General features: G+C 38.9%; 1 protein-coding gene across 1 annotated transcript; it reads left to right on the top strand.

The window, feature by feature from the left end:
- The first annotated feature begins 1,386 nt into the window (after positions 1-1,386).
- LOC105394354 (cytosolic 10-formyltetrahydrofolate dehydrogenase) lies at positions 1,387-19,029 on the top strand. The gene is made up of 23 exons (XM_048624427.1): positions 1,387-1,544; positions 4,845-4,949; positions 5,296-5,563; positions 5,860-5,976; positions 6,609-6,796; positions 6,898-7,000; positions 7,133-7,314; positions 7,515-7,679; positions 7,989-8,146; positions 8,484-8,558; positions 8,894-8,968; positions 9,671-9,715; positions 11,982-12,024; positions 12,453-12,557; positions 13,449-13,716; positions 14,452-14,568; positions 15,385-15,572; positions 15,951-16,053; positions 16,386-16,567; positions 17,001-17,165; positions 18,169-18,326; positions 18,553-18,627; positions 18,851-19,029. The coding sequence occupies exons 1-23, from the start codon at positions 1,515-1,517 to the stop codon at positions 18,924-18,926; spliced, it is 2,991 nt and encodes a 996-aa protein (XP_048480384.1). The 5' UTR covers positions 1,387-1,514; the 3' UTR covers positions 18,927-19,029.
- The last annotated feature ends 10 nt before the right edge of the window (positions 19,030-19,039 follow it).

Here is a 19,039-nt window from a genome sequence, read left to right on the forward strand (position 1 = left end):
TGTGCTAGAGTCTGAAGGCCAGTGGTGCTACTTTTGCTTACCGACAAACGCAGTTTTGGAGAGCAGTCATGTGCATGGAGACAAGACATTCACAGCAGCGCTCCGAATCCTGGGATATCAACTGCCTCAGCAGCTCTGCTATATAACCGGTATTAGTATTAAACCAACAGCAGCTACTCACGCCTCATATGCCCCTTGCACCCCGGCTGGTAGATCCCTCCATTGACGCAGAAGTCCACGTGTCCCACCAGCCCGGTCTCGCCCAGGAAGCCGGCGTTGGTGTGGATGACCTGCGCAGGCCCCAAGCCACCACACTCTGTCGGCCTAGATTATGCAACCACTACAGGCTGTAGTATAAGAGCGCCGGTCCATAAGCCTGGAGGATTTTAGCAGCTCCGCTCTTCCTAGAACGGTGCTGGAGTCTGAAATATTGCACCAAACGCAAACTGAAGGCCAGTGGTGCAACTATTGCTTACCGATACACGCAGTTTTGGGGACCAGTCATCCAATCGGTACGTTTAATGCTTGGAGTCAAGAGTTGCAGCTAGCGCAGCAGCACTCCGAATCCTAGCATATCAACAGTTCTTCCTCAGCAGCCCTGCATTTCTATAAAAGCGGTATTATCATCTCAAAATCAACAACAACAACTCACGCATCATATGCCCCTTGCAGCCGGGCTGGTAGATCCCTCCATTGACGCAGAAGTCGACGTGGCCCACCAGCCCGGTCTCGCCCAGGAAGCCGGCGTTGGTGTGGATGACCTGCACCACGTGCGCGTCGTCCCGGCCGAGGCGGAACTGACGGGAGCCGTAGTTCGTGACCAGCGGACGCGCTGGGTCTAGACCTGGAGGGAGAGAGGACGTGGTGAATATAAGGTTCACTCTTGGGAGCAAAGCATAGCAAAGCCTGACTGTAGTCAGGCATAAGTTGGCGACGGTTTAAACATTAAGATGAACAGCCAGGCATAAGTCTGCAATAGTTTAAAAATGAAAAATAGAACCGTAGGACTGAACTGATTTTCATGAAACATAGCTTACATATTATTGATATAGGTATAGTGTTAAGCTTGGTGATCTTTGAAATCATTATAGAATCGATAATCTAACAACAAAGATTGCACATTATTATGAAATCACTTTCAGGCGTCATAATAGATAGGTACTATAATCATTATCTCAACGATACAGTAGGTTAGGTGTTGTACTTGTACACGTCCACACATCATCATCATCATTATTTTTTGTGAGGTAAATTATAGTTTATGACTCTTTCAGGAATTTCAGAACCTTCAATGCTGCGAAACTATGCAACTATTCAACTCCTTTCATACTCCTAAAGCATTCACATACTGTACAATCCAACTATTATACACATCTGTACATTTATCAGTTGTTGTCAAACACAACACAAGTGGTATTATCGGTTGGTAACGGTTATATAACCCGGTGCCGGCCGGCGACTCATATCTCACTCATTGCGGGATAGCGGAGGCGGACCCACGTACCGACACAAACATGGCTAAAGTTGATATCAAATACACTAAGGTACGTGGTTTTTATTATTCTAGATATGCTTAGGACTTAGGTGTTATACGCCTAAGGATATTTTTCGGGAAGAAGGTTTGAATGTGGAAATTATAGGTAAAATTCATGAAAGAAAATACTTATGACTAGTTTTTCAGTGTGCTGAACGCAAACATTTTGTTTTATGTGCTTATGATTCAATTACTGTTTGATTAAAAAACTCACATAATTATGGGCAAAGATTGAATCTAAAAGGTATGTTTCGAGAAGGTACTTTAGTCATTATTAGTTTATTCATCTGACTCAGATACCTGCTAACATTTGTGCAAACATAAAAGTCATCAAATACATCATGTTATCATAGTTTTTCATGAAAGTTTGTTTAGTTAATTTCCTAAAACAGATTTTCTACTGAAATAAGTAGCTGAAATCTAAGTACACTTATTTACAGTCCTTTTGTACTCGTAGGACCTAATTGTCATGCTTACCAACCAGGAACAAAGACATACCTAGGAGTTAGGGAGTGGCTACTTGCTAGTCTCATTGTAATCGTAATGAAAATGTGTATACATGTGTACTGTGTATCATAAATATGTTGTGAATGTCCCGAGAAACATTATAATTAACTATTTTGCAGTGCAGACTGCAAACTACCGCTTACTAATCGTAACATTCTTTACAATTCTTGATTGGTGATATAATAATGTATAATCGATGTATAATCTGATTTGATAAGATGAGATAGGTGCTTCACATTATAGTAGTAGGTAGAATGTAGTTATTTAACGAAATTTAAAGTAAGAGCCTGTACATTTAAGTTTTTTTTTTGTATCGTACGAAAATAAAATATTGACGCTATTATAAAAACACACACATCGAACTAAACTAGACCTTGACCATCAAACTGGGGATCCGAGGCCTTGACAGCTAGATTGGGGGCCATTTAGGTATCATCATAATAATAGTTGGTCACCATCAGGCAAGATCTATGAATTTGAATGGATGTTAATTGTTAATGTTTATAACCGATTGAAAGACAAATATTTTACGTAAAATTCAAAATTATTCTGACGATGTTGCTCAAATGTAAGTAACCTATTCTAACCTAAGTATTCAAACCCAAAGAAACATCAATGAATTTCCTAGCTGTAATACCACAGAAAGGCGACAGCAAATCACACATTTACCCGTAAAAGTTATAAAAGTTATTTGTTTTCATCATTAAATAAAATCGTCGCGTCGTCGTCTCTGGTAAATTCCGTTGATCATCCGACAAATCGCTTTGACAAAGTGAACAATGATCAATTGATGAGATTGGACATAATAATAATGTCCTCCTAGCCGAATTTCGACCACGGCGGCCAATCTCATTTGAGATCAGCCATCTACGCAGGAGTAGATTATAGTGCCCAAGTGTGTGCGCAGTACACAGGAGCACTCTCTGTTCCATCACTCTCATAACCCAATGGGACGGATTGACCGACACGACTGGAGAGAGCTAGGCGCAGGACCGACTGCTTTACATGCCCATCCGACAGCATGGATCGTTTCACTGTTTCGGACATCAGGTGATCAGCCTTCTGTGTCCTAACCAAACTTAGAACCACAATTTAGAAACACAAATTGATGATCCTACCCGGGAATCGAACCCGGGACCTCTGGGTCATGAAGCGAAGCTTCTACCACTAGACCACAGAGGCAGTAGATTGGACATACTGTACTATAAAATACATTTCAACTGTACTTTGTCCCGTTTGCACCCTTATCTCATTGAAGCTAAGAGTTAACATGTAAGAGGATAAACGACATTGATGGTACATCATACGCCCCCAGCATATTGAGTTGGTCATGTTTATCCCAGTTGAATGCACAGTGTTGTTTTATTACTATTTGCTTCCATAATGCCACCACTGAGATCTATTTGTGGAATATATGCTACTTATGAGCTCGGTGTAAACAACTGATTATAGTTAAAAAACTGTTATGCTGCTCAGACGTTCTAAAATTATTACTTACGATATAGTATTAATAGTATATATATTTTGCTTGTGAGCTTTCGCTGCTGAAGGTTTAGCCGTGGTATTCCAAAGATAAAAGGAGGATCAAATATAAAATGTGTTAATAAAATCCAGGGTGTCAGTTCTCTGGATAAAAATAAAAGGCCAGACAGACAGAATAACAACAATAATCAAACCAGCTAAATGAGAAACATTAACATACAATATTGCTACGATTGTCCTCACTGGTGACTCCTAGGCAGTTTTAAATGCGAATCGGTACAATATTGATTAAGCTGGTCTAATCTTTGGTGGACCCTTTAGCAGTTACAGAAGCTAAGATTAAATAACTGATAACTGATTAGCATGCATAGATAGATAGAGATTATCAACCGTCTAGTTTAAGAACTACTGAGGTACCAATCTATATTAACATTTCTGTTTTGCCGAGTTTTGTGGTTTTGTTTGCTTAGTAATATTGGTACATGGTGTTCTAAGAATACTGGTGTAGATGACCAGCCACATTTGCAGTGCAAAGTTAACACTTGCATAGCTCGAGTTAAGGGTGACAATGCGACGGCAAAGTACAGCATAAGTACTGTTTATTTACGTTTAGCCGGTGTACTAATACTTTACTAGGTAGATCGCGCAATGAATCTGTATTAGGTCTATAGGTAAGTACATACAATTATAGGCGTCTCTTTAATATCCAACCAAAGCACGTATACTTTATCTGCAACTTGAATCCTATTTACACTTATTAACAACAAAGTAACCTGCCTGGATAAGAGGAGTACTGATACTTATGAAAATTACTATACCTACCTAGGCTAGCCTAAGTAAGTATACTTTCTTTACTAGTTTGTCATTGTAGTGGTTATCAGGTTTTATCATTTGAAGAGGGCAGAGGCGAGGACATATCTTGAGATTGTTAGCGTACCTTTATGTAATTCAAGGACAGTACGATTTGAACAGAAAAAATAATATACTAAAGAAAAAGTAAAATAAAACTCTAGCTATTTCAGTTTAGGATGTAGAAGATAAAAAAAGATTCTGTTATAAGCTCAAATAGTTAGAGAATCTTTAACGGGTAGGTAGTCTAGGTAGGTATTTAGAACAGTATTTGACAGATTTAATAGAAATTTGACACCGCATCTTTTGAACACTATCTATTTTTTTATGGTAACTGTGGTTAGGTGGCCTGCTAAGGTCCATTATTTTTAGAAACGGTTATACAACAGCTGTAGTTAAATACCGAAGGCTGAGTTTCCCAATAATTGCTCCAAATGCTCCTACTAAATGGGTCGTTGTATTTTGATTGCAGTTGTTCATCAACAACGAGTTTGTGGACGCCGTGAGCAAGAAGACCTTCCCTACCATCAACCCCCAGGATGAGTCCGTCATTATCCAGGTTGCTGAAGGAGACAAGGTACAGTGAACAGACTACACAAAGTCTTCTTCTAAGCGTGTCGGTGACAAACACTACAGCTAGACTAGGTCATGTCACCATGGTGTGCGGATTGGCCAGACTGACTCCATCGTTGACTGCCCAGTGTTATAAACGAGGTTCCTTACAAGGCTCCTTTCAAGTGACCCTCTTAAAACTAGGGCATGAACAGCGGACACTAACTTATTCATGGTGTTAACAGTCCTTTAGTCCATTTAGTGTAGATATTGCGTGATCCTACTGACCCTTGTACCAATAAACATCAGACAAATTGACTTGAAAAATATCTATAGTTATAATACTGAATCGGGTCATCAATATCCTACAGGCTGACATCGACAAGGCGGTCGCCGCAGCCAAGAAGGCTTTCCACCGCTACTCCGAATGGCGCACTATGGACGCCTCTCAGCGTGGCCGCTTGCTCCTGAAGCTGGCTGACCTGCTAGAGAGGGACAGCAAATACCTGGCAGACCTGGAAACCCTCGACTGCGGGAAACCAGTGAAGAACGCTTTCGGAGAAGTGTTCTTTGCCGCGTCCGTCATCAGGTACTACGCTGGCAAAGCTGACAAGATTTTAGGAAGCACCATTCCTACTGGTAAGATTTCCTTCATTTTAGAGCTCAAGTTCTTTACCCCCAGACCCCAATTTTATAAAGTCTTGGAGTGTTAACCTTAATGCTATTGCAATTTCACAACAACCCTCTAGACTATAATTGCAATTAGAGCACAAGAGTTATCGTCACGCGATTGACTGATCCATGGACCAAACACATTCTTATCACAACAACCGGCATTGGAAAGCTGTAAATTCATAGACTATTTTGCCAGTTGGGCACAGAATTGTGCCTTGGTGTTTGTATAAGTTATTCTGACTACTATATTTTCTCTGCAGATGGTGAGGTTCTCTCCATGACGCTGAAGGAGCCGGTGGGCGTGTGCGGACAGATCCTGCCCTGGAACTACCCCATCCCCATGTTCGTGTGGAAGATCGCCCCCGCCCTGGCTGCTGGTATGTATTTTATCTTAACGTTAAGGATTGCCTTTTGATGGTCCATAGGAGCTCCGTCCACCGTGGTCCGTTAATGATAGGAAGTCATCAGGATAGTAGAAAAAAACCTTTCCTTATTTTTCAATTGGTCAGCTGTGTAGTGTTTTGCTCTTCCTTTTTCCCATACCCTTACTGTTGATTGGATTAAATGAAAATATTATGGATCACAATCACAGTGTACGGTCTTATTATGTTAATTAGTTAAGTAATCTAAACTACTCCAACTTTGTACCTATTGAAAGATAAATGCACAATAACAATGATTGCTATGTTATTTTGTCTGTCATGATTACCTAATAGGTATGTTATTTCAACAACAGTATCACATATCATCGCAAATAATGTTGTCTGTCTACCATGATACCTAAATAGGTTTTTTTCACGCAATACCTATAATTACATTTAGTAGTCACTGTTACTTAGAGCTATCTAAAACGTTATCATTACGACTGTCTAATATCTAATGTTCGAATTGACTCTCAAAATGCTACCCTTTATAATAAAAAAATATTTCGGTTTCTCCTCACTTAGCTAGCGCAGCTAACGGTCACACTCAATGTTCTACAAAACTATACATTCTCAACTTCTCCCAGGATGCACGGTGGTGGTGAAGCCCGCCGAGCAGACCCCTCTGACCGCGCTGGCCGTGGCTGCCCTGGTCAAGGAGGCTGGCTTCCCGGCAGGAGTCGTCAACGTGGTCCCCGGCTACGGGCCCACTGCCGGCGCCGCCCTGACAGCTAGCCCTGACGTTGACAAGATTGCTTTCACTGGTTCCACTGAGGTATGGTATTATTTGTACTGGCAGACTTGCTCTTCTTCCATGATTGATTAGTCTTCACAAATTTAAAATCATGATAATTGTTTATGTTGTCTTATTTCCAGGTTGGCCGCATCATCATGAGTACAGCCCCCAAAGTCAACCTGAAGCGTATCACTCTGGAGCTCGGAGGCAAGAGCGCTCTGGTCGTATTCAATGATGCTGATGGTAAATATCATAATTTCTGCAGTAAGCTCTTCTTTTCCCGCGTCAGTGCTTGCTCTATAGAGAGAACTTCGGTTCTATGGTTTTTTGTTATTGATAGTATGACTTTTAAGCTAATGAATCCGATGTTTTCAGTGGAGAAGGCAGCTGAGATCGCTCACAATGCCGCGTTCTCCAACGGCGGTCAGTGCTGTGTGGCCGGCACCAGGACCTACGTCCAGTCCGGTATCTACGACAAGTTCGTCGCTAAAGCCGCTGAGATCGCCCAGAAGAGGACCGTTGGCAACCCTTACGAGGACGTCAAACAGGGACCTCAGGTTTGTATGACTTTTAAACTAATAGAACACCCCGGATACATTAATTGGAGACAGAATGTGTTGTAGTGTTACATAGATCTTGAATAATTTATGGTTAGAACGAAACCATGGAAGGAGAATAAATATGATGATTGAAGCACATTGTATACTCCAAATTATTCTCTTTGAGTATTGTAATTTATTGACATCGTTTGTTTCAGATCGACGATGACATGTTCACGAAGGTAATGGGCTACATCGACGCCGGCAAGAAGTGCGGAGCCCGTCTCGTCGCTGGCGGAGAGAGGAAGGGCAACAAGGGATTCTACATCCAGCCCACGGTCTTCGCTGACGTCAAGGATGACATGAAGATTGCCAGGGAAGAGGTAACATATTGGATGAATTTCGTGATTGGCCATAATAGCTCCTATATAAAACCAGTTTCAGTAACATCCAGTAATGTGCTGCAAATAATTATTATCATGAAGACGTGGCATACATCTGCCAGCCAGTTTTAGGTTTTCCATCAGCATATTGTTCTCCATGAGCAATAGGTATATGTTTAGCATTAACTGAACTGAATCAAAAGTCTTTAGTTTTCCACTCTTCCTTTCTTCCCACTATCAATAACTTCATCCTCCATTTTCTTCTTCTCCATTGACCAACTCTTGATCTTCACCTGAATCTCTCCTCAGATCTTCGGACCCGTCCAGAGCATCCTCAAGTTCGAGACCTTCGACGAGATCGTGGACCGCGCCAACAACTCCAACTACGGTCTCGGCGCCGGCGTCATCACCAACGACATCACCACCGCCATGTCCTTCGTAAGACACGTGCGCGCTGGCTCCGTTTGGTAAGACCTTTCCTCGATCTTTTTTGTTCAGAAATCCATCATGGATAAGCTCTGCAGTGAGTAATGTGATAGAATACATAGAATTCAATCAAAACTTACTGATACCGGTCAGCAATACGGGATTCTGTTAACGTTTAATTGGATTTACACTATTTATTGCTCGTATTATGTAACACTCAAACCAATTTTTCGAGACACCTAAAGAAACCACATTCAAACCGGTTCATTCGCTTCGATGCCACTGGCACACATAATACATTCCTTAAATCTCTACCTCAATTTTTACGTCAATATACTCTTACTTATAAAGGTCTAAGATAATGATTTATATTTCCAGGGTGAACACGTACGAGCACGTGACCTGTCAGACTCCCTTCGGAGGATTCAAAGACTCCGGCATTGGCCGAGAAATGTAAGTTGACTTTTTGTAAATTATGTGTTGTTCTGGTGTAAGCATAAATAAGCTGGACAACTGGAGAATTTTATATAAAACCTTTCCGTACTTTTAGCTTAATTGCGGTGTGGGCGGTGGTGGACCATTCTCATTAGAGTCAGCTAAAGAGCATAAACATAATGTGATCTCTCGTATTTTGATTAATTTATACATTCAGCGACATTTCTTTCTGCTGTCCTATGAAACATGGGTTTCCTATGAAATAGGCATATTTTAGTTAATGTCATTCCAAACAGTCCTTTGCACTCTAGAAATATTTAGTTCTAAAATTAATCAAATGTGTTTGTTTCCAGGGGTGAAGAGGGCATCCAGCAGTACCTTGAGAACAAGACAGTGACCATCAGCTTGCCCAAGAAACCACAGTTTTAAGTAACGCAAATGTCATCCAGATATACCAAAGTCAATTATTTAACACTTCTTTATAAAAAAATATATAAAATACACGTGATTGGAAAATATGTTGAAGTTTCTTTATAAAGTTTACCTTTATATAACTTCGTCCTTTGTCACAATATGCCAGGATGCATAAATTCTCATATTGAAATCTTGGTAGATGTAGGAATAATCTAAGTGAAAAGACGACAATAAAATTCGAAAGGTAATCAAATCACATGATAACAAATCAACAATACAAACGATATGGTAAAGTTTCGCATCGCTTTTAAAAGTTTATTAGAAATTCCGGGAATGAAAAGTGCACCTCAGAGATAATGTAACTGATATGGCCTGGAACCACATTCCAAGAAATAGACCTAAACAAACCGCTACTGAAAAATGAAAAGCGTAACAATACAACAATGGACTACTATGAAGCCAACGAAATGATTTACGCGAAATATTTTCAAAATAATCAATTCTTAGTACTGACACAGAATAATAACTAGTACCAGGTACTGATTCCATAAAACAGCTTGTTTAGTTAGCCGATAAATACCAAGCAATATAAAGTCAGATATAAATATCATGTCAGTATAGAAGTTATTTATTTTCTCAAATTGGTTGTTTGATTCAAGATGTACATGTGTACCTACATTGTTAATAACTAATAAGCAATATGCACCAACTTACAGTGAAAAGGGCATCGAGTTTATGAACGACCTGAAAATTAAGGTAAGGTAAAGTAAGGGTGAAGTTTCATGCAGAAAATTACTTATCAGATTTATTTTTTATCAGCTTCACGAAAGTAAGTGTGAAACCGTAGCTATGAAACAGTAGGGAGATTCAAATGCGCTCCGGGGCCTTGATCAAGACTGTTAGTCAGTAGTAGTAGTAGCAAGACAGTCAGTAGTAGTAGTAGCAAGACAATTTCTCGTCATTCTTAGAAGTTACTGTTGATTTGTGATTTGATTACCCTACATGCTCTATAGAGCATACATAGATAGAATATTCTTTATTTGTACACACACATAAAAAAAACTTACATAAATTAAATACTAACACATACAAAATTGCGGTCTTATCGCTTAAAGTGATTTTTTCAAGACAAGCTAGGGTGGAAGGATATTTTGATCAAATAATGCATATAATTATCAATAATAATAATCATGCAATTTATAGATTTCTTTGTTTAATTATAAAGTTTAGTTTATATCCCTGCCTTACAGACCTACAGAGTGCTAAAATTAAATGATTAACATTAGGTAACTAACAATAAATAACAACGGAAACGTTACCAATGTTACATAACCGGCTAATCTCCTATAAACATATAACAATTGTTTGCTATGTAAGTGTAGTTATAAATTGAAGTGTTTGTATTTGATAACACCGGCACTCAAATAATAAATTAATAAAGTTGTAATTACTACTCGTAATTGTACTAGAAATGATCGAGTGTTAAGGTTGTTAATGAGAAAATGTATGGTAGAAAAGTATAATATTTGGTTTCGGGTCTACAATTCATTTTAATAGGCCAAATTTGTAAACATAAATTTATAATAAAGGTACTTAACTACATCAGCAGAAACATAATTAACCGCTTTATATTTTTGCTTTTAGAGATGTTTTAGAGCCGTGGCCATTGAAAAAAACATAAATCTCATTTATTTCTGTTGATCTCGTACTAGCTATCCGATATACTTATTCTAGAAAATTAAATTTATTTTCGCCACTTCGCACAAAATTATAGGATGCCTTAGTGTTATACCGCACCTAGTTTTTGCATATATTTGCTATGGTGTATAGGTATAGACCCAATACACCATAGCAAATATATGCAAAAACTAGGTGCGGTATAACATAACACTAAGGCATCCTTGAAATAATCCTTGAATAAGGTACCTTTATTATAAATTTAAAAATTATACCAGTTATAGCTATCTGGTGAGTATGGTATATGTACTCGTATATTTTTAATTTAATTGTAATGTAACGGCATTATAGACCACATTATCTGTCTTTTCAATATCCATGTTCTTTAGGGTAAATGTCTTTACAAAGAAAGATGTATCTTGCAATTTGCAACGTGTGTGCGAAATTGGTTTTCCTACGAATTTATAAATACAAAATTCTTGTATGTTTGAGAACGATAAAGCAGTGTAAAATAACTCTTAAGTCAAGTGCAAAAGAGTTTTTTACAATCCTCGTGTCTGGCAGCAACTATAATCCATAAAAATGTTACCAGCAGAAAGTTTAAAACAGGTTATTTTATTGATTTAAACTTCATACCTATAACTATTAACTATGTTAAACTCACACTAAATTTACATACTTACTTATTAAGTTTTTAATGTTTGTATTTTGACGCATAATAAGTTATAATTTGATTGCATTACCTTTTGCATTAATAAATAGCGTTATACCTACCTACTTATTAAGTTAGTTTGATTTCCTAATTTTGTTTAAAGTATTAATTAGAAAATCTATATTTATATAATGTAACCACCGTTTAAAAATTAATTTTGTACTTATTATTTTTACTATTTGTATCATTTTATTCCCTTTCCTATTTGTCCCACTGCATTGACTACAACGTGTCCGTAATTGCTTTATTTATTTAATTTTAAGAATAATTATACCTTGTTTCACGGGGAAAGACATCTGACAGGACCCTTATTACATTCGAATAAGGGTGGGTTTTGTTTGTATCAGATGTCTTTCCCCGTGAAACAAGGTATACCTATGTGTAAGTAATTTTATTTGTATACGTGTACATATTTAACCACTATCTTAAGATATGGTTTAATTTATTCAGAGGAAACTGTCATATATTTTTTTACATAACTATTACGAATTTCAGAAGATTTTCCAGAACAGAAAATACTCACCCACCTTTATGGGAATATGATGTTTGTGTTTGCAACACTGGATCCATATTGCGAAATTTAGTTCTACATCAGCTGGCCAGGGCGGTGGTCGTTTGAACATATCAGTATAAAATAGTTCCTATTCCAAGATGGTTAAAGTCGAAGTTAAATACAATAAGGTAAGGATTTGTTTACTAATAATATAGGTTACGTGGTTTTCCTTAATACTGTACAAAAGATTTAGTTCAACTTGTCGGGAAATCGTTAATTAGAGGTAACAACACCGTGTGGGTAGCAACTAGCAATCACGTTAAAAAATGGTTTAAATGTAATTATGGTTGAGTTTAACTATCAATGTGGTGCGAAAGTATGCTGTTTATTATTAATAAGTAGGTACCTTCGTACATTTATTATTAGATTTTATAGCTATAAAATATGAGTTTTTGAAAAATCTACAGCTGAATGCCACTCGATAACTGATACTGACGATTTATTTAGTACCTAAGTATCTACGGAACCCTTCAACAACATTCCAACGTTAACTTTACCAGATTTTTAAAACTTCCATTACCTACATATAGAACTTAGTTTTTATTTTCTTACATAGTTGTTCATCAACAACGAGTGGACGGATGCCGTGAGCAGGAAGACCTTCCCCACCATCAACCCTCAGGATGAGACCGTCATCGCCCAAGTAGCCGAGGGAGACAAGGTAAGTTCACATCACACATACCTACATGTATACATATGCTCACGAACTGTAATCCCCAAAGGGGTAGTCAGAGGTGACGAGCAAGCGAGTCAACCGCTTTTCGTTGTAATTGTAAGTACCTTTGTACATTCACGTGGTAGGTCGCGAGCCGTATCGCCGTTTTAACATACATAATAAGTACATACATAGACTGTAATCTAAGTAGCATAATCTGTAGAGTAATCCCCGAAGGGGTAGTCAGATACTAGATGTTCACGTGATTGGTCTCGTGATGGAAGAAAGGAACCCCTAATTTATTCACTATCTACTATGAATATGCACTTAGGGTACAGTAGGTCTGGAACCTAGATGTGCAGGTTTCCCCACGATATTTTCCTTCTCCGTATGACCAAGTGATTTATATATATTTTTTGTTATATTCCTTGCAATCCTATGGAAGTGCAAACGCAGCGCTTATAAGCCATCATATACTCATCATTCATGATCACATGATCAGAAAAATTCATAAATCACAACACACAACATGTCACAACTCTCATTGTTATGTAAACACATGGAGTAAATAGCTTACAGCCATTAGGGCTATTAATAGCTTATATCATTACGATGAATTACTACCAATCTACGTACCTATGTACCTAGTATGTCCTTTTACGGGCTGCCATATCTACTATGTCGACTATAAACAATGCAGTACCTACATAACACCTGCAAGCTAATTAACAAATTAGATATGTAGGAATGTAGAATACGCCACATTATAATTATTTACATGTATATGTATATGATTTATCTCTCATTGAGTAGGTAATACTAGTACACATGACTACCACTATTATATACGATACTATTAAACAACACACTTAACCAATCTAACCGTCTCCTTTTCAGGCAGACGTAGACATAGCAGTCGCGGCGGCTAAGAGAGCGTTCCACCGGTATTCCCTATGGCGCACCATGGACGCGTCTCAACGAGGCATCCTCATGAACAAGCTGGCAGACCTGATGGAAGCCGAGGCCCGGTACCTGGCTGAGCTGGAGACCCTGGACTGCGGGAAGCCGGTGAAGCAGGCTGAAGAGGAAGTGTATTTTTCGGCGTCTGTACTGAGACACTACGCTGGGAAGGCGGACAAGATTCATGGGAATACGATACCCGCAGGTAAGATTGATGTTGGTTATTAACATGACTAGTCGACTGAAAGGAAGATAGAAAAGAGTTAAGTCTGGTTTTATCCCGGATTTCCCCCGGGAAATGATTTCCCTTTTTAAGGCAAACCAAAATCAAAATATTTATTTCAAAGCTTGCGGGAACAGCGAGTTTCGCATTACTTGTATCTAGTATCTTATAGTCACCTTTTTAATATTTGTTTATTGTTTACTTTGCAACACACAAGCTAAGATGCCCTAATCAATAAAACATAAGTAACACTACTTTTTCATCATCTGAATAGGATACATCGGTCTTATCTGGCACATGACAAAACTATAATATTATTTCATGTCTGAATAAGTAATAAGGGGATCTCACACACGTGATTACCAGACGGACTAGCGTGATCCGATCATGATCACATCAAGGAATGTTTTGTCTCGTATTTGTGTGTAGGTCTGGGATGAGATAAAATTGTAGTTCAATCCGGTAAGTATCCCTTTTGATTGGAAAATACCAGACTGCTACGAATTCTCATGACTGACTGAGCAGTGCGAATCTAAGAGTCTGCAGTATCCGCTTATCAAGCATGTTTCGCAGAACAGAATTAAAATTATACAGCAGAAAACGATGCTAGCTATTTTTGGACAATGGAAGTTTAGAAATAGATAATCTTTATATCTGTAACCTATAGCATAAGACACGCAAGATTATTATTAAAACCAATATCTTCTCCATTTCCAGATGGAGGCGTATTGTCGTTCACCCTGAAGGAGCCAGTCGGAGTGTGTGCCCAGATCATACCGTGGAACTACCCCATACCCATGTTTGTATGGAAAATTGCTCCAGCAATAGCCGCAGGTATGTTAAATACTTATAACATAAGTACTTCTTCATTATCATCATTTAAAATGGGAGATAAGCCGAGCTCTTGTTTCACAATTCGGACCACGCCTCTGTCCTGTCTATGTCTTGACTGCTTGATAATGAAGGACACAGAAATTTAAACTGAAAGAACTCCTAATTCTTTAGTCTAGGGTTTTATCTACTGTACTAATAAATTTAATTATAAACTGCTTACCACTGAGTAAAATAATTATAACTCGAATATGTTGTGGTTAGCAAAGATTTCATCCCATATTATTGTCTCAACCTAGCTCACGTGTCCATGTTTAATCGGGCTAAGATAAAAAAGTGAATGTTTACAAACATTCAGACGAAAATTTCGACCTTCGAACTTCATTATCAGTCACCAGACTGTCTGAGTAGCTCCAAACTCTGAACATACTATATTTTGATCACGTACATAATGCTTACTACATAGTTTAATAACTATATTATACACACGTTTAACTATATCCATAAGACTACAGAGCGAGCCACCTGTTTTTCACTGATGTACATTTGGACCCATTTTAGTCGCAATTTGTATATAACTAGCACACATGTAAAACTAAAGATATATGGAGGTTTCTCCTCGCGGGTCTTCATGACATTCTACTTCAGACACACACAGTGGTATCTGTTTCAACATACAGAAACGAGGCTGTATTTTCCATGAATAAACTATAGTTAGGTACCAAGTAGCTTCAAAATTGTATAATTTTTAGGAATTCAGACAAGTGATCGATTAAATATGAAATCATTTAGCGCTCAACAAACTCTTGTGCTCCCCAGGATGCACGGTGGTGGTGAAGCCAGCGGAGCAAACCCCACTGACCGCGCTGGCCATGGCCGCCCTGGTCAAGGACGCCGGGTTCCCGCCCGGTGTCATCAACGTGGTGCCAGGCTACGGACCCACGGCAGGAGCAGCCCTTACCCACCATCCCGATGTGGATAAAGTGGCTTTCACTGGCTCCACTGAGGTAAGGGATTGGTTGCGCTGGTAATGTGATAAATAGGCAGGTAATGTTTCTTGCGTATAAAGGTTCCACTCGAGAGAGCTACGTACAGGAAGTTCGCCCCCTCTCTGAATTGTTGCGGAACATGTAACAGCTATTGAGAAGGATAAGGACGTTGGAATTTGATAATTTGTCTTGAAGCACCAAAACAGATATCTACCTAGGCCAAAATTAACCAATAAGAGGTGGCTTTACCGAGGGTGTGACACCCTATGAAGTTTAGAGAGGTTTTGAAAATCGGAACGACCGTTCTAAAGCATTATTATACCCCCTCACTGTGCATCAATTTCAAGGGTTTTACCTTCGTTTGCAAATAACTAAAAGGAAATATTTGTTATGCAGGTTGGCCGCCTCATCATGGGCGCCGCATCAGCTGTGAACCTCAAGAGAGTGACATTGGAGCTTGGAGGAAAGAGCCCTTTGGTGGTCTTCAACGATACTGACGGTAAATATCAATAAAACATGTACCTATCAATTAGCCATGCCATTTAGACAAGGAATAGTAATTTGAATATTTCAAAGTTAAAAAAATGTATTTGCTTACTAAAATTTTAGGTTTATCAAAGATAAGATCAAATTCCACGCATTAAGCTGACTTATAGTCCTAAATAGGTACCTCAAACGCGCCATTCACCCATCTTGCCCGACTTTCATCCAGTCCCACCTAACCTAAACTCGACCCTTTGAATTAATCATACAGTAAAATGCCTTAAAAGCGCCAACAACCCATCTTCCCCACCATACATCCAGCCCTAACCTAAACCCCACCCATTCCAGTGGAAAAAGCGGCGCAAATCGCCCACGCAGCCGCCTTTGCCAACGGAGGCCAGTGCTGCTGCGCCGGCACCCGCACCTACGTGCAGTCCGGCATCTACGACCAGTTCGTGCAGAAAGCTACCGAGATCGCCAAGAAGAGGTCTGTGGGGAACCCGTTTGATGACGTCGAGCAAGGGCCTCAGGTAATGGTGGAGATGATTGAAGGGGTACTTAGGTTACCATCATTATACCATTGCATCAATTAAACTATAATAAACAATGATACGCTTATTACCATGAAGATACTGATAAAATGTAGCTACTATTAATGTGCATAGTACGAATGTTGCATTACCGAAATATAAACTACTTAGATGAGCATGGATTGATTAGCCAAAGATTTGTAGGTACCATAGTTGTTCGTAGGCAACTATGTAAACTGGTACGCAGTCCCTATCAAGAATCACAAAACGGTGCCAACGAAAGTACTTAATCAACGCATCTGCGATCACCTTTTTTACACGCACCACAATAAAAACCGTATCAATTTCCACAATGTTTATAGCCTCGCCGACAATTCACACTATTCAACGGCAATCACGGCATTGAAAGTGATGGAAAGCGATTAAATTTCAGATCGACAAAGAGATGTATGGCAAGGTGTTGGGCTACATCAAGGCTGGGAAGGAAGGGGGGGCGAGGCTCGTGGCTGGAGGGGACAAACTTGGAGACAAGGGGTACTTCATCCAGCCGACTGTCTTTGCTGATGTCAAGGATGACATGAAGATTGCCAGGGAAGAGGTAAAGTTATTAAATAGTGTAATTGGAACTAAAGTAACATAATAAACACCGACACAAATGCAAGTGGTACAACACCAATGAATCTATACATAAATGCTACCCACTGTCCACAAGCGATTAGGTAAATAAATATACTAAGTAGCATCACGTGAGTGATAATGTTTCTACACTCGTGTGATAGTACCTTATTAGCATTATCAAAATCATATATCTTGACGGATAGGATATTGACGTCAATTTATCAGAAGTAAACCCATTCATTAGCAACGTTGATTTCTCAGTTCGAAGGGTCGTGAGTGATATCGCAATTTATACTCAGTTAATTAATAATAAATCACGCTTTTTGATCTTCACTAACGTTACAAGGTTTATTTATAATGTGAAAATTTCAGCGAAACCAATCACCAGCTATTTTATTCTCTGAGCAATTTAAATTTAACCACAAATGAATGCTTTCGAACTGGCCACCTCGAACAACTTTCTACGTTCCGGTTAGCTATAAGTATTTCGACCAACCAATAAGGTACCACTGGGAGGATGAATTACTTATATTTGATAATGAATTGTTTAATAAATAATGAGGATTTTTTTAAAAGCCAGAATCAGAATAATAGTACTAAGTAATTTTTTGACGAACCATGCCCTGATTTAAAAGAATATAATTATTTGGTATACCTAGCACATTTATGATCAAGGCTACCTAAGTGGTGCTACGGTATCTGGTAGTATACCACAAAATGGCATTGAAAACTCGAATACAATGTCTAGTTATCTACCCCATCATTATTAGGCCATAATTATACGGACGAACTATCAAATCTTGCTCAAGCATAAAAGTGCTAAGTTGTTTATTTGGGTCACTTTTATTCTGGTGATTGCTTTGTTGTTGCTATTATTTTAAGTATTTTAACTAGAGTTAGATAGGTTGGGACTGGCTGTCTTAAAATCGGATCTGCCGGCATTTTTTGTTTGTCTTCAAAACACTCCTTTCTTTTGTCTCCAGATCTTCGGGCCGGTGCAGAGCATCCTCAAGTTCGACACATTCGACGAGATCGTGGATCGCGCCAACGACACCAACTACGGGCTCGCCGCCGGCGTCATCACCAACGACATCACCACCGCGCTCAGCTTCGTCAAACACGTCAGGGCTGGCTCAGTCTGGTGAGATTTCCACTTCATCTTCCTCTTCTTGTTCTTCTTAATATCCTACTAGTGTTCTAAAGTTTGTGTGTTTGTGAGTATGTTTGCTATACCTTCACGTAAAAACTACTAAACAGATTTTCATCAAATTTTCAGTTTGTTATATTTCAAATTTGTTCTCTTCAGTACCTACCTAAATATGAACTGAATATTTTGTTTATACTCATGCGTTGCCGTTATTTTTCAGGGTGAACACTTACGACTACGTGACAAGCCAAACGCCTTTTGGAGGGTTCAAGGATTCCGGATTAGGGCGAGAGCTGTACGTATACTTGCCATTCATATGCCGTGATAAGTCTTTAGGTTAGGGGGTTAGGGGTCTAAGGAGGATTACGTAAATTTTATACAAACGCGACCTGTAATTTACTGTAAACTGCTTCAAAACATTTCAGGCGCTCTGTGAGTTACTCCTGATACGAAAAACAAAACATTCACTTTATAGTCTTTAGTGGGTATATCGTTACTTATTTATTTCCCTTTTTCAGAGGAGAAGACGGCATCAGCCAGTACTTAGAGAACAAGACAGTCACCATCAACGTACCCAAAAGACCGCAGCTTTAGAAGCTTTTTATATACCGTTAGCGAATAATATTTTTATGTAAAATATATTTTATAGAGAATTACTCTTATTACGTTTTAATATTAAAAGTGTAAACTTACCTTAGCTATTGTGT

This window comes from Plutella xylostella, chromosome 12 (genome assembly GCF_932276165.1).
Source record: "Plutella xylostella chromosome 12, ilPluXylo3.1, whole genome shotgun sequence".
Taxonomy (NCBI): domain Eukaryota; kingdom Metazoa; phylum Arthropoda; class Insecta; order Lepidoptera; family Plutellidae; genus Plutella; species Plutella xylostella.